The sequence below is a fragment of the Festucalex cinctus genome, chromosome 4 (assembly GCF_051991245.1).
Source record: "Festucalex cinctus isolate MCC-2025b chromosome 4, RoL_Fcin_1.0, whole genome shotgun sequence".
NCBI classification, from domain to species: Eukaryota; Metazoa; Chordata; class Actinopteri; order Syngnathiformes; family Syngnathidae; genus Festucalex; species Festucalex cinctus.
The window spans coordinates 6,571,031-6,585,733 of record NC_135414.1 but is presented as its reverse complement, the minus strand read 5'-3'; the positions used below and the strand labels follow the sequence as shown (position 1 = coordinate 6,585,733).

The window sequence follows — 14,703 nt, the reverse complement described above, 5'->3', positions numbered from 1 at the left end:
TTCCAAAGACATGCATGGCAGATTAATTGGGCGCTCCGAATTTTCCCGAGGTGTGTGTGTGAGTGTGGATGGTGTGGATTGGTTGGCAACCAGTCCAGGGTGTCCCCCGCCTACTGCCCAGAGCCAGCTGAGATAGGCGCCAGCACCCCCGGCGACCCTTGTGAGGAATAAGTGGTCAAGAAAATGGATGGATGGATGGATGTCTTAAAATCATTGTGTCTCTTCACCCAGAGTAGTTAAAAGTGATGCAACCAACATGATATGTAAATACATTATAAATGTAGCCTAGACTCACGTTGGCATTGACATAATCAAGTGATCATACAGTGTCCCAAAAGGTTTTTGTTTGAAAAGTACTCTGATGACTGAGTGAGTTTTAGTTTCCACACTCACAAGGTCAGTATAGTTAGTAGTGGACAACAATTTGTCATATTTGCATGTCATCAACAATGCAAAATTCAAATAAATTGCAATTCACAAGCACTACAAATAAATAAATAAAATAAATGTAAAATATTATATACCATTAATACCATGGCCTGGGCTGACTCTCCCCCCTATTGATTTAAATAACGGTAACCTTCGTATTTGTCATGTTTTGGTTCTGGGTGTTTGGGTTTTGTTTAGTTTTAAGTGTTGTGGTGTTTTGTCCTGTGTTCTCCCCGTGTCTCGTTATCATTAACCTTGTCCACCTGCATGTCTTCCCTTCCCAGTATGTGTTACCAATCAGTGCCCTCAGCCTATTGTGTTTCCCAGGCGTGTCTTGTTAGTGTCTCGTTAGTGTTGGTGTATTTTGTCAGTGGTGTTTGTTCACGTGGTGTGGGAGCATTGTCTTGTCTTGTCTAGTTGTGTTGGTGTTGTTGCTCAAGTCAAGTCAAGTCTTATAAGAACTATTGTTTGTTGGTCTCCAGTCAAGTTTCCACTCATCTTTGTCACATTCAGTAGCCCACGTTCTGTCAAGTTCACCCTCGTCCACGTCTGGTCAAGTTGCCCATGTCATGTAAAGTTTGCCCACGCCTTGCCAAGCTTGCCCACGCCTTGCCAAGTCTGTCCCAGGTCCCTGCCAAGTCATGGTGATCAGTCCGCTCATGTCCCGCCCAAAAAAAAAAAAAAGAGGAAAAAATGTGACTTGAACTTAATGGTTGGAGAGATTGGATCAATGAGCTGAAATAGTTCTACTCGTCAAGGGTGGTTGCAACCCACACTATATATTATGGGTGTGAATTGCCTAGTACCTGACGATTCGATTCGTATCACGATTCACAGGTCACGATTCAATTCGATACCGATTAATCCCGATACGAATTTATAAGTCGATTGTTGCGATTTTTTTCATTCAAATTTAGAAAATACTAATCAGTAAACTTGTGGAGTGTAAGATTTGTATGAAAATGTATTATTTATTTATCTGAAACTCCAGTCTTATACAGTTTGTAATCTGTTTCATGTTTGAACAGCATTAAAATAAAATATTAAGGCTTAATGTTCCATTCATATAACATTCTTCCATGCTTAAGGTGTGAACCCTAACCCGAAATAAGACGTTTTGTTGAATATTTTTCCTTTAAAGGTACACTCAGTATTATACAGTGGCATCTAGTGGTGAAATAAAAAGTCATTCATTTAAAAAAAACAAATGTTTGTGTTAGTAGTAAGTAAAAAGATATGTTGTATCGCATAAACATACTTTTTTAAAATATAACGGTAAGTATATAAATCACTAATTATTTTACATGACCGCGCCTCGCCTGCTAGTGTCCGCCATGTTTCGCCGGCATCTTTCTGCTACGGGTGCCGTCAAAGACAAATTTCAGCGCTCCATTTCTTAACGCGTTTTTGGAACGCCTTTGCAGACGCACTTCCGGTTTGTATGGCGACCGCATGTACACGAAGAAGAAGAGTTTCCGGTCCCCGAAGAGAGCATTATCAAGCATCACAGTTGCTTTGGGAATTTATTTTATTTCAGCGCGACAAAACAAGAGTTTATATTGTAGCCGCATTTGCCAGATGGAGAGAAATGAGCAACAGACTAGGTTTGGGACGTGCCGGTGCCTTCGACTGCTTTATACTTGACCGGTAAGTAAGAGTACATTTGTGTTTACGTTTTGAGAGCGAGAGAAAAAGTATACACCGTACTAATTAATACGATGTTCGTACCTTTGTTTTACGATCACTGTAGCTGTTGATTAGCAACTCCGCACCACTCGAACGATTTCGTTATGTAGCTACTTGCTTTGAAAAAAAAAAAAGATTCCCGCTGGCACGTTATATTTAGAGTAAATGCGCAAGTTATTGTGTAATGTAATGTAACTGTGATTTCGGAGGTATATTTGCCCATAACTTCAATGGAGAATCTAAAGCATACTGTATTAGTGGAGGAGTTGAAAATTATTTTCGTTGTGGTTGGTGAAAATAGTGTTCTCGAAATTAATTTTCGGCAGGGAATAACTTTCTGGACTTAAATGCTGGCTGTACCGTAAGCACTGCTAGTCTGAACTCTCTCACTCAAGTGTGTACTGGTCCATTGTGTAATTGGGTGCACAAGAATTTACAGGCTGCTACGTTTTCCACGGAAACTCGACAAGCAAGCAGCCTTTGCATATTCTATGCAGTCAAGTTACTTTTATCTAGCTAATACAATGTTTTGGGCCCAAAAACTAAAGATCTTACCTCTATTTTGGGGGCTTTGTTGGAAAGTTGGTAACATATAGTAGTATCATCAATTATTTTATTTATAATTGTGTTTTTGTTTGTGTCACACTAGATCAACAGCCAAACTTGAGGGGTTCCAGAACCATATTCTGATGTATACAAGCATTCATGCACCGTTTAAATACATCACCGACCTGCAAGAAAAAAAAATATCAAGGGGAGAGTCAGCAGCCAAATTGGAATGCCCCGAATGAGGACACTTGAATGGAGGACCCCAGAAGGCTTCGGTGTTGTACCACCAGTATCTCCACCTACAATATCTGAGCTGCAACAAACTGAAGTCAGCCGACGTCTTGGTATGTCATTTACATATGGACGGCATTGCACACTACATTAACTTTTTGTGTGAAGCAATACGGAATGGTCACATGTACAAGCACCACTTGTTTTACACAGGACCTGCTGACCAGGTGTCTGAAGCCATGGAGTGACTCCTCCCTCACTTTCCTCAGCAAGCCTTTGAAGAATATGATATCGTTGGTGGGAACATGCCCTCACTCCATAACATGTACTTGTGCAGTCAAGGAGCATGTCAAACTTAATAAAACCAGCAAACATTGAAGTGACTTCATTTTTACTGCAGTCTGTTCACACAATCAATGGACAAGCCTTCCTTAATTTTGCCCCAATAACATCATAGAGTAGGCGAAAAGTAGTGTTACAGATCATACTATGTGTTCGGGAGAGTTTGAGGAATGTTGCAATGTTAATGGGGGACAATGTCAGCACACACACACACACACACAAAAAAAAAACATCATGGTATTGAGGTAATCAGATATTTTAGCTGTGTACAACACATACCTGCTCTGTAACACTACTTTTGGCCCAAACCTGTATGTCTATTTTCCATATTTTGAAATGCACAGCGTATTAGTAAATTTCTGGAACAACTGCAATTCATGTAGCTCATTATATTCTAACAGCATTTTTTTTTTTTTTTTTTTTTTTTAGTTAATATGTTCATTTCATGTACTTTTATTTTATTTATTCATTTTCATGTACTGTACCTTACATTCATTGGCCAATGAAGAATTCCTTGTCATTGCAAGCATTTATAATAATTCTCCAGGCTTTTGATTTTTTACATTTCTGGTCATGTAAAATAGTGTTAGGTTAGGTGTCGAATGAACACTGCATGTTGACGCCAAAGGAAATAGTATTTTTTAGTTATTCAAAATGTACAAATTAACACACAACAACAATATACAAGTTATACAAACTACAACAACAAGTGTCAGACATGGACTAATTATATGCCAGGTAAAAAACCTTTGTATTGTCCTCGAGGATCTGGGAAAGTGTCACTTATTTGCCACAAGTCCACCAAGGTCCTGCAGTCTGGGATCCAGGTACAGGAAATCATGGTGGTGCTGATGTGGGATCCAGGTACAGGAAAATCATGGTGGTGCTGATGTGTCACCAATGTGTCAAAAAGTATTTCTTGGTGTCAGTCTATCAGCTGGACTTGGATATCTTCATGTTCCTCCATGGTCATTTCCTGTACGAGTCTCTGCAAGAAGGTAACAATTGTATGTCAGATGAGGTACCAAACAATGAACTGAAAGTCACTGAGCCAATGAAGTACATTATTACATGAGCAAGACTATTTGTGAAAGCCATGTAAATTCCTGCACATCGAAGTACAAGGAAGCTGTTGTATCTTCAATCAAATCTAATTAAGTTGCTTAGTGATATTTATTAGGTAAAATTGTTCAATATGGTGACAAATCGATATCTGAGTAAAGGGTTTCAAATGTTTTTGTAAGCAGCACTTTTCTGAGTGGTTAGTAGCAACAAGACACGGGGGGAATTACGAGTCTGAGTTGCAGATGTGTAGTTCAGTTAACGCCATTATTTTTGTACGATATACTAAACATATCAGCAAACGATGTAATCTAAATACCACATATTCCAAGCAAAGGTATGTCTTGAGCCATTCACATGCATGCTCGAATGGAATTATTTTTCCATGATGACATAATTGTACGTTACGAGACACCGCGTTCTCTTCCGCGTTCTCTTCCTCGTCGTCTCCCTCGCCCCCTCCTCGCCCTCTTTGAGATGGTCCACATGTCTATAAAACATATAACATAACTGTGTGTTCTCTGTTGCATGGTTTAGTTGCACTAACAAATATGAACATAGATAGCCATTATCATTAGCGGACGTACAGTATTTCCTAACAATGCCGACAAAAATATTAATTCTGAAATTAAATGACTAAATCACAAATATTAGGGATCTGTACAGTATGTCTAACAAATGCAATTCACTTACGTCATCATCATACCAGAAGTTGTTTGCGTTCTGTTCCGGTGAAATTGGTGGTAGGCTGTTGAAGTAGGGTCTCTCTGGGACGCCGTAGTTCGTGTGCTTAAAATCATTGCATGATCTTGTTTGACCGATAGATGGCGGTCGTGAGCTACACACTGCGGCTTTAAAAATGGAAGTTTAAAAATCGATTCAGCCGCCTATTGAATCGATTCGAGAATTGTGCGATGTAGTATCGCGATATATTACCGAATCGATTTTTTTTAACACCCCTACTATATATATATATACATACATACACACTACTGGTCAGTCCCCACAAGTGTTATTTGCACCTAACTATAAGTAAATAACTTGGTAAATAAGTGTTGAAAGTGAAAACTTTTTAAATTGATCATTCAAAACACTTTATTTTCAACGTTTCCTGGTCTTAAACTGAAGACAGTGAGAACAGAAATTGGAGATGTAAACTTTCAGTTGACCCTTTTGTGCCTGACAGATAGGACAAATGATTTTCACAATATAGATCTAATTGCAGCGGTAAAGATTTGGCAGTGAACCATCTACACTTTCCATATAATATCACAATAATATCCCAACGGGTATCTCATTTTTCCTTCACTGTCTGACAGATCCACTTATAAGTGTAGTATGTTATGTCAATTATGTTGAGAGGTAGAGGCAAAGGTTTGCTTTGTGAATTTTTTTAAAGTGCACTGGATATTGTTTTATTCATGACAGGTCTGTTTTATACGGTCATATTTTTGTGCATTACTACTATGTCAAGGGTTTGCATTTCTCAATAGCCTCTCCTTTCTGCTGTGGACCTTTTGTATTTGATTTTTTTTTATTGTTGTTGTTTCATTGTATTATTATTATTATTATTATTTGTTTAACAAAGCTGAGTCTCCAAACCTCATCATAGGAAAAGGATGCCAAATTCAGTGGAAGGTAGCAAATGGAAAAGGCTTTAAAGTCAGTACATCTTATCTGATGTAGCAACAGACATTTGTACACTTGTCAGACATTTATATTATATTTAGAATGCTGTGGGGAGTAAGTTTATCCTTGCCTCAACTTGGGCTGTACAATTTGTACTGTCCAGGGGTCCAGGTAGATAAAATGAAAAGCTATATCCACTTGGATCTACTCTTAAGCAATTTGAAAAATACAGAATTTGGAGATACAAGTGTCAAATTAATTGCTCAGCATATGACCTGTCAATCGATTTTTTATTTATTTTTGCTTTGTTTTGTGAGCAGAAACTTGGGATATGAGAGCTTTATACTGGCAGATTATTCGATTTGCGGGTAAATATTTTTTGCAAAATTAGGCTACAAGCTGTTGATTGCCACTCTAAACTAAAGGTAAAACTAATTAAGATAAAAAAATTAAAAAAAACTTCCACGATACGTATTGAAATCAAACACAATTTCTCCCCTATCTGAATGCTAATAAACATTGGAAAACTCAATATGCACATGGGCTAACAATTTGCATCTACTGTATGTGGTGGTGTTGTTACCCTTTAATTAATCAACAAATATCTGACCACAAACGTTGCTGCAACACATGTAGACAGACCGTATGAGAATACTCACAGGCATATAGTCTTTATCCTCTGCAAAGAGTGACTAATTTTAACCACCATACTGAGGAGCCAAGATGAATTGGGTCTCCATTCATTGGTGTCATTATTACACTGCCCCCAAGTGGCAAAAACATGCACACCAGAATAAGAAGCAGAACTGAAAAAGTGTGACATAAGCAGTTGAATTCTTATTAATTGTCTTTAATTATGTCATTACTGTATGTTTGATTAATACAGTGATATTTTTTTATTAAAATACAATGCTGTTTTTTAATGGTAGGCTTGAATGGATTTAAGGTATTTACATTTATTTCAATTGGAAAATATGAATGTTTTAGGTTACAAGTGTGGTCAAGGGACAAATTAAATACATAACTCAACGCACCACTGTATCAGGATTAAGGAATAATGTAAAGATCGTAGCTAAAAATCAGTTCCATCATTTGATAGTAACATTTTAATGTTCCAAACTACCAAAAAGTCATTAACCAATGCTATTCCCAAATCTTAACATTTTGTGATATCATGTCCCCGCGGGTGTAGAAAGAGGAAAGTTCAGTGCAAATTTGGAGGAACAGTATATATTTGCCAAATGATACAACCAGAGGTTCCACTTTAGAATGAAGGCAACATGTTGGTTTCATATGGCTTTTCCCACTTTAGAATGTTGGATAGTTTGAAAGGAAAATCAAATGGAATACATGTGTGCCCACGTGTGACTGCAAGTTAATATTCTTCTGTGAGTTATGTACAGATTTGTGAAAACGAAAGGGAGAGACGAGCCGTTTTCTGGGCTGTGAGTGCGAGCAGAGCGAATGAGTGTACAAACGCAGGCCTGTGTGCATCTGTTCTGGCAGTGAACGTGATTGTGTTTTGATTAGCTCTCAGTGGTGCACCAAGTTCAGGTCTTCCTGCAGATCTCACATCCACATCGTTTTCCCATTTTGACAGCTGATGGGATTGCAGATGGAATGTGTGTGTATGAATGGGCCGCAATATACATAAACTAATTTCTTTTCTCAGCCTTTCAACCTTTCTCTCTCTCTTTGGCTCACTCTCATTTTCATTCCATTCCTCCACCGCTTTTATAGTCAGCCATTGTGCAGAGACATTTTTGTTGCTTGACAACATTTTCTTGCACATTTTCTGCAAAATACAGTACAGCACTGAAATCCAGTACTATCCCATTTCTTCTCACCATTCCAAAAATCAATATTATTACATCCTGATTGGGTCATACTATGTCTGTAAATTTTAGAGCCATTGGCGAGCATTATTTTGTGCAAACAAGCACTATTGTTTATTATGGTTAAACTAGTACAGTATAGTTGTGTGAAATTGTTTAGTATTTGAACACATATTTCACATTTAATATTTTCAAATGTTTAAATGTCTGATTTCTGTCAAATCCAAACTGATCATGTTATATGTTGTGTTCATGTAGGCTTTCAGTCATGCTTTTTGCAGATTGACTTTTTTGTATTTATGTATTTATTTATTTATTTATTTAGCATTGGCAGAGGTCCAGGCACTCTGACTGCTTCGTGATTTCACATTATATAAAATTTGCAACACAGATAACTACCTCATGTTATCTGCAGAATAATGTCCAGCTGATTGTTTATTTATACCAACCATCATAACAGGAGTCTGACATGAGAAACACCAAATTTCTTGATTTGTGACCAGAATGTAGAGCTACTGTCTTTTGTTGCCACTGTTGTTTTGTAACAAATTGTTTCTTTTTTTATTGAGATTGTGTTTTCCAATCAAATAATTAGTATAATATTGGTCGGATGACATTATTTCATTTAGAGGATAGTATTACCTTGTTTTTGGATGCCCAGAGGATGTGCTTTGAACATAATGGCGATAACGGTAACAGTTTCCCTTTCATTAAAGAAGAGTGCAGTGAAATGTTTACTGTGCTGTAATTGGTTCCATCAGCATGCTTTGTAATGGAGGATTTAATCAATATTTCTAATTGCTCGTCATTGACCATCAATTAGTGTCCCTTCTTTTTCTCTTTTTTAAACTTTTTGGGAAACATTTCATAGAAATTGTTTTAATACAACTTTATTAAATACAGTAAAATTAATTAACCTTGGTGTGTGGCAAGTTTCATCTTAAAAAGTACAGCTGCTTTAGTAGGTAACACAAAACAGACAATGCAAATTAAATATATAATGTCCACAAAATCATTAATTTACCTCACTATTAGGGTAGGTTCTCCAGGTAGTAATTTGCACCCTCACAGAGCTTAGACTGGCAAGGTGCGGAAACTTCAGGTTGAATGAATGGATGGAAATCAGATAATGTGACGGCTCAATGACGTCATGATAACCTCACAAGCCAGGTTGATAATTGTGATTCACTTAAGGGAGTTCTTCACATTATCAATCTGGAACTTCACTTGGTAGATCCATTCGGGAATGGATGTCTATTCTGTACAATACTTTGAGCTGATTGGACAATGTGGCATCTTGTGCACGTTTTGACCAATCACGGCGACGGATGGAAATATCTTCGATCTTGTCTTAGAAAAAAAAAAAAAAAAGCACTGACATCTTTACCAGATAAAATGCACGAAGCACCTCTCACTGTTAACATTCAACAAGGAAAGGTGAGTAATTCTGCAAGGACAGAATTAATTGCAGCCTCTGTTAGGTTTGTTTGTTTGTTCCACTCATGCACCGTGCCGCCCATAGATGAAACAGCCCAACATTTATTTTTAGTATGAATGCTACACCAAAGACGAAGGGAATTCATGAACAAGATTTAATTAAGTTCTCATATGGACAAATACACTATTATAGACTGTACTGTATGTAGTGCTGCCTTACTACCCATAGCATCCAATACAAAAAGGATATATAACATATAGTCAGTTAAGTCAGAATATTAACATCTTGGTGTATTCAGCAGTTGAAAAGCACTGTCCATGTCAAATATTGATGTAAATGTTGTCCATTATATAAATGTATTTTTCTTTCTTTTCAGCCCAGGCTTGTCACAAATGCAATTTCCGCTCCTTTATAACGTTCCTTTTATTATACCTTACAAGATAGAGGAAATGAACTAAGCAGAGAGTAGCCATTTTGATCAGCAAGACCTATGCATTTTACTTCAAGATGAAAAGATGTCTGCTTTTATTTGTTTGTAAGAAAGAAGCGGGTTGCTATGCTGCTGACTGAGAAATATTAATTAAAATTTCTATGGAGGTGTGACATTCATAGCTGCAGCTGAACTCCGTGCTATTGCTTTGTAAATGCCTTTTCATTTGAAGATTATCCATCACATTCTGTCAAAAATGTGCATGTGGGTGTGTAAGAAGTGTTTTTTTTTTCTTCTTGGAAATTATACATTAAAGCACCAACACTTCTTAATGTTATTTGACTCATATAACCTCACTGCAGCTGTTTTATCAGAAATTTGCTTTATGTTAATGCCCATTTTTATGTTATTATTTACTCCAGTGCTTCAAGTAAAGCAGAAAAGAGGCAAGGCAAAAAATAATCAGTGCTGGAGCTGTAGTCAGGTGACAGCATGTTCTCCTCATAGCTCGTAAAAGTTAATTAAAGAAAAAAAGAATTTTTATTGCGCTCCGTAGCTCAAGCACTGTAGGCTCTTGGCATCTGCTTAATAATGGCCACTCTTGAAGCTACTGTCAAGAGAAGACCACAACTGAGTAATGGCTGACTGCAGATGCGTGTACACTGCAGGAGTGTGTCCCTTGGTCACTTAAAAATGTTTTTGTTTTCTGTGATTCAAGGTTTAAGTTTCACTGCCACTTATTCACTCTCTAAGCAACTGAAACACAAGCTAGGCTAGGAGCTAACAGGCTATGCTGTCAAAATGGTCCAGTATGAGGGTGATGACATGGACTTCCTACTTCCGGGTTTCACACAACAGTGCCGTTTTCGGACACTGCTGGCCGCGTTCCAACAATCGCACCCCGCCCCATTATCTTTAAATTAATGTAACTTCTTTTCCTCTGCACCTTTACAGCCATTAAAATTATTTTTAACATGCCATAACACGTTTTTATGAGCTACTGTTGAATACATAATAGTCACTGGGCACAATATAAATTTACAATATTTTAGTAGAGATAGGAATATTATGGTAACATTTAAGAAGTATTTGAGTGTATACAGGTGAGTCACTTTAAGGGAGTCTTTATGTAAAATTTAAGAGTACTATATTTAAATGACTTTTCTGGGAATTTCTTCAGTAGATTTAGAAATATTTAGGTCACTTTTGGTAGTACAGTATTTTGATAGATTTGGGTAATTTAGGAAGTATTTAGGCAGGTTTAGACAAGTTTGAACAATAAAAGATTTAAAACTATATATTTCAATTTAACATTTTCAGTTGGTCAAGTCAAGTTTATTTGTATAGCCTAAAAAAAGAGTCTCAAAGGGCTTTACAGAACCACAGTTGACAAATATTAATGACATCAGGGGAAAAATAAGAAACCTCGAGAAGGAACGCAAATGTGGAAATCCCCCTTCCAGGCTCAGATGAGTATTTGTGTCACTTTTAAGGAGCATTTCAGTAGATTTACAGAGTACAGAGTATTTACAGACAGGGGAGTATTTCAATAGATATGTTAATATCTAGTGTGTGTATGTTATTTTTCTTTGACTCTATTTGTCAGATGTCTAACATTGAATTCAGGATGATTGTGTTCGGTTTTTAGTTTGCAGTGATGCATTATTTTCGAATCTACAAGCTCAAATAGGAAAGCACAAATGGGATTTTTCAAGAAAAATATGTCCCACATTGTTAAAAAGAAATTGCAATGTCTTTTTTTACACTGTAAATGATAAAGAATCCCTTTGTGGATGTTTGAAGCTGTAAATGCATCATATCTCCAATACTCTCTCTTCTTCCTTTCTGTCTCCTTTACGGCAGGTCTCTCCAGCCCTCATTAATGCTAATTTATGCAGCCTGGCTGGCACAACACTCGCAGGGAGGGGTCCTCTTCCTTGATTACCAGCGGTAAGGGTAGGGCTATGTGAAGCTGGGGTGAGGGTGACCTGGACAGACACCTCATTTAATTTAATACATTGGAGCATGCAGAAGCGGGGGAGTTGAGGCGAGGGAGGGAGATAATCAAGAGGCTGGGCCCTTATAAATGTGCTCTGAGATGACAGAAGAGATTGGATTTGGAAACGAAGAGCAAAGCCAAGCGGAACACAGTTGATTGATTCCATTCAAGTGATCGTATGCACTGATGGGGAATGAGTTAGTTTATTTATTTTTTCTTCGGGGAGCAGGATCTGATGAAGGTCCACCCCCCTTTCCTTTCTTTTTATAAATTCATCAGAAGCATTTTCATTACCAATTCCTTATTCAGCAAACATTCCCCTTCACAGATATAGCCCATATTCTGTTTCTCTTTTGCAGTGAAATTAAAACATTGTTACCTGTTTGTATTTATTTCTATCTAGAGAGTGGAAAAGAATGTTGAGTCATAGAGAATTAACACAGCAAGAACAGTAAATCAACACAGTTGGTGATTCCCTGTTTCATTCTAGAAAAACGGCCATATCGTTTTCAATCTCCACTAAAAGACGAATTTTAAAAAAGTCCCTTAAATTATCACACAGATTTGGTTAAAGGTGCGGATCTGGGATTTATTTATTTATTTATTTTCTCCTAACTGACTCGATTTGCTTAGCAGGTGGTTGACAACCAGCTTTTAATATGCTTCACTACCATCTACAGGACTGGAGTGGAATATTAAAAATGTGATTCACGGTTGCCTTTTTTTTTTTTTTTTTTTTTTTTTTTTTTTTTTTTTTAAACTACAGCACATGTCTGCTAATAGACATTCAATTTCCCACAAACTCAGCTTTGTCCTGTTCTCTTTATCTTATGTATTTAACATCACTATTTTGGTCTTCAGGGAACACTGTCCTCTACTAAGTTGCATTATTTTCTTTCAAAACGTGCAAAATGTGTAAAATTTGTGTTTCTAAATGCTCAGTAACAGGAAAAATAAAATATCTGCACTGTACTGTATATAAAATAAAAACAGCTGTTAACTAAAGTTGTGTTCCCATCAAGGGATGTGCCACACTTCAGTTTACAAGATGATACAGTTCGGATCAATAAATTTAATCACAGTTTGGGAACCATAAGAAGTTTAAGCAGCACGGTGATAGCTGTGCCAACTAAAGTGGGTATAAAAGGTCTACACACCCTTGTTCAAATGCTAGGTTTTCTTGACGTAAATAAATGACACAGAAATAAATCATTTCAAAGCTTTTTTTTCTGCAGTAATGTGACTTTTAAATTTTACAATCAAGTGAATTTAGAGCGTGGGAGTCAAAATAAACAACTGTGATAATCTAGCTCCACACCCTCTTGTAGCTTGGATGTGGCTGTGATCAGAATGAACTGGTCACATTCAAACTCATGTTAAATGGGAGCCTACATACACCTGCCACAATTTAATATACCTAAAGCAAAGCATTATGATTTTGGGCTGTTTTTCTTAAAAACTGCAACTGGGGCCTTAGACAAGGTGGCAGCTTCTACCAGAAAGCAAAGGTCTGAAAAAGCCTACTAGAACTTCATTTGGGGGTGATCAGAGGCACTATAAATGAGGACAAGTGAGCCATTTAACATACACTTGAATGTGGTTAATTTATCCTCCGTTATAGGTGGGTGTGTACACTTTATTGCACATTATTTCAGTAGATTTTTTATTTTTGCTCCCCTTCACAAAAAAAAAAAAGATTTTTTTTTTTTTTAGAAATATCAAATTAATGGCAGAAATTCTTTTAAAATCTTGGTCGTATTTTGTTTCTATTACAAACAAATTGGTATTTAAACAGTGGGGTATCGACTTTTTTTTTTTTTTTTTGTATCCAAAGCCACAGGATTGTAATGCCATATAAACATAAGAAAGCTTAAAAAGGAAAGATTAATATGTCACAGTTAACAATTGTCTCTGATGTCATTTTCTCAGCATGCAGTCCCCTGAGCTCAAGGCCTCAAGTGGTGAAGGTGCAGAACTGCATCACTCTCAGGTGAGACGAATGGCACATGTACAGTAGGCCTACAATTGTGCTCCTTATTTTACAAAATTAAAAACATGACTATTGGGCGAATGGCAACCATCTCATTTTTTCCCCTTTATTTCTATTTTTGTTTAATGATTATGCTATTGAAGTGATTCATGCACTCCACACTGTGACGAATGTCAGGAAATCAAATGGTGGCCATGACAGACAGATTACGGAATCCTCTGCCTGTTTGATTTAGCCTTGTCTCTGCTTCTTCATGGTTTAATGTGATTAAAGCCAACAAACTAAACATTATTAGATTAGTCAAGAGGACTTGGAGACTTTGTTTCCGATAATATTCTGTTTTAATGAAATGCTGCTTGAAATTAACATTGCTTTCACTAATTTGATTTTGCATTGCCCCAACAAATGCCAGACCTCTCCGGATTGCCATTTGAGCTAAATGCTGAAGCAAGGTAAACATTATCATTCCTCTGCAAAGTTCACTGCTTCTGATTGAGATGCTGCTTTCACATTATTTTCGGCTGCAGGTAGGGGGGAAATATGAAGATGAGAAACAAAGCCTGTAAAATGATCTCAAAGGGACAGTGAATATAATGTAAAACTGCATTGCAAATAATAAAGTATTTGATAACAACAGAGATGAAATAAGTTGCGCTTTAACTTGAGAAGCACCCGTGGTGTGTGTGTGTGTGTGTGTGTGTGTGTGTGTGTGTGTGTGTGTGTGTGTGTGTGTGTGTGTGTGTGTGTGTGTGTGTGTGTGTGTGTGTGTGTGTGTGTGTGTGTGTTACCTGCAGTGTTTACTGCATTGTTGTTAAAAAAAAAAAAAAAAAAAATCCTGTCAGCATAAACCGCCTTTGTGAGCTTCATTAATTGCATTTAAGAACGGACGCAATCTAGCTGAATCAGAACTTGCTTTCCTCAGCTTTCACGATACAAAGGCACAGACGCCTCAAAGGCTAGTGGAGGGTATTAACATTCCTGTTTTTCATTTACCTTTGAAAGTTTGGCCACATTGTGGATTAGTATAAAAACATTCAGCACCTTTCATTTCAGGTCAGATTGAGTTTCAAACCAACTATTCAC

At 37.1% G+C, this 14,703-nt stretch overlaps 1 protein-coding gene and 1 long non-coding RNA gene across 2 annotated transcripts in view; both read left to right on the top strand.

The window, feature by feature from the left end:
• Window positions 1-14,703, top strand: part of LOC144017270 (uncharacterized) — a 109,223-nt gene that overhangs the window by 57,536 nt on the left and 36,984 nt on the right. The window contains exon 2 of the mRNA XM_077518641.1: window positions 13,560-13,620. Coding sequence (XP_077374767.1) covers window positions 13,561-13,620 — 60 coding nt within the window. The 5' untranslated portion in view covers window position 13,560. The remainder of the gene's footprint in view (window positions 1-13,559; window positions 13,621-14,703) is intronic.
• LOC144017433 (uncharacterized) lies at window positions 1,866-3,482 on the top strand. The gene is made up of 3 exons (XR_013283188.1): window positions 1,866-2,076; window positions 2,765-3,008; window positions 3,109-3,482. It is a non-coding gene; the product is annotated as an uncharacterized LOC144017433 (long non-coding RNA).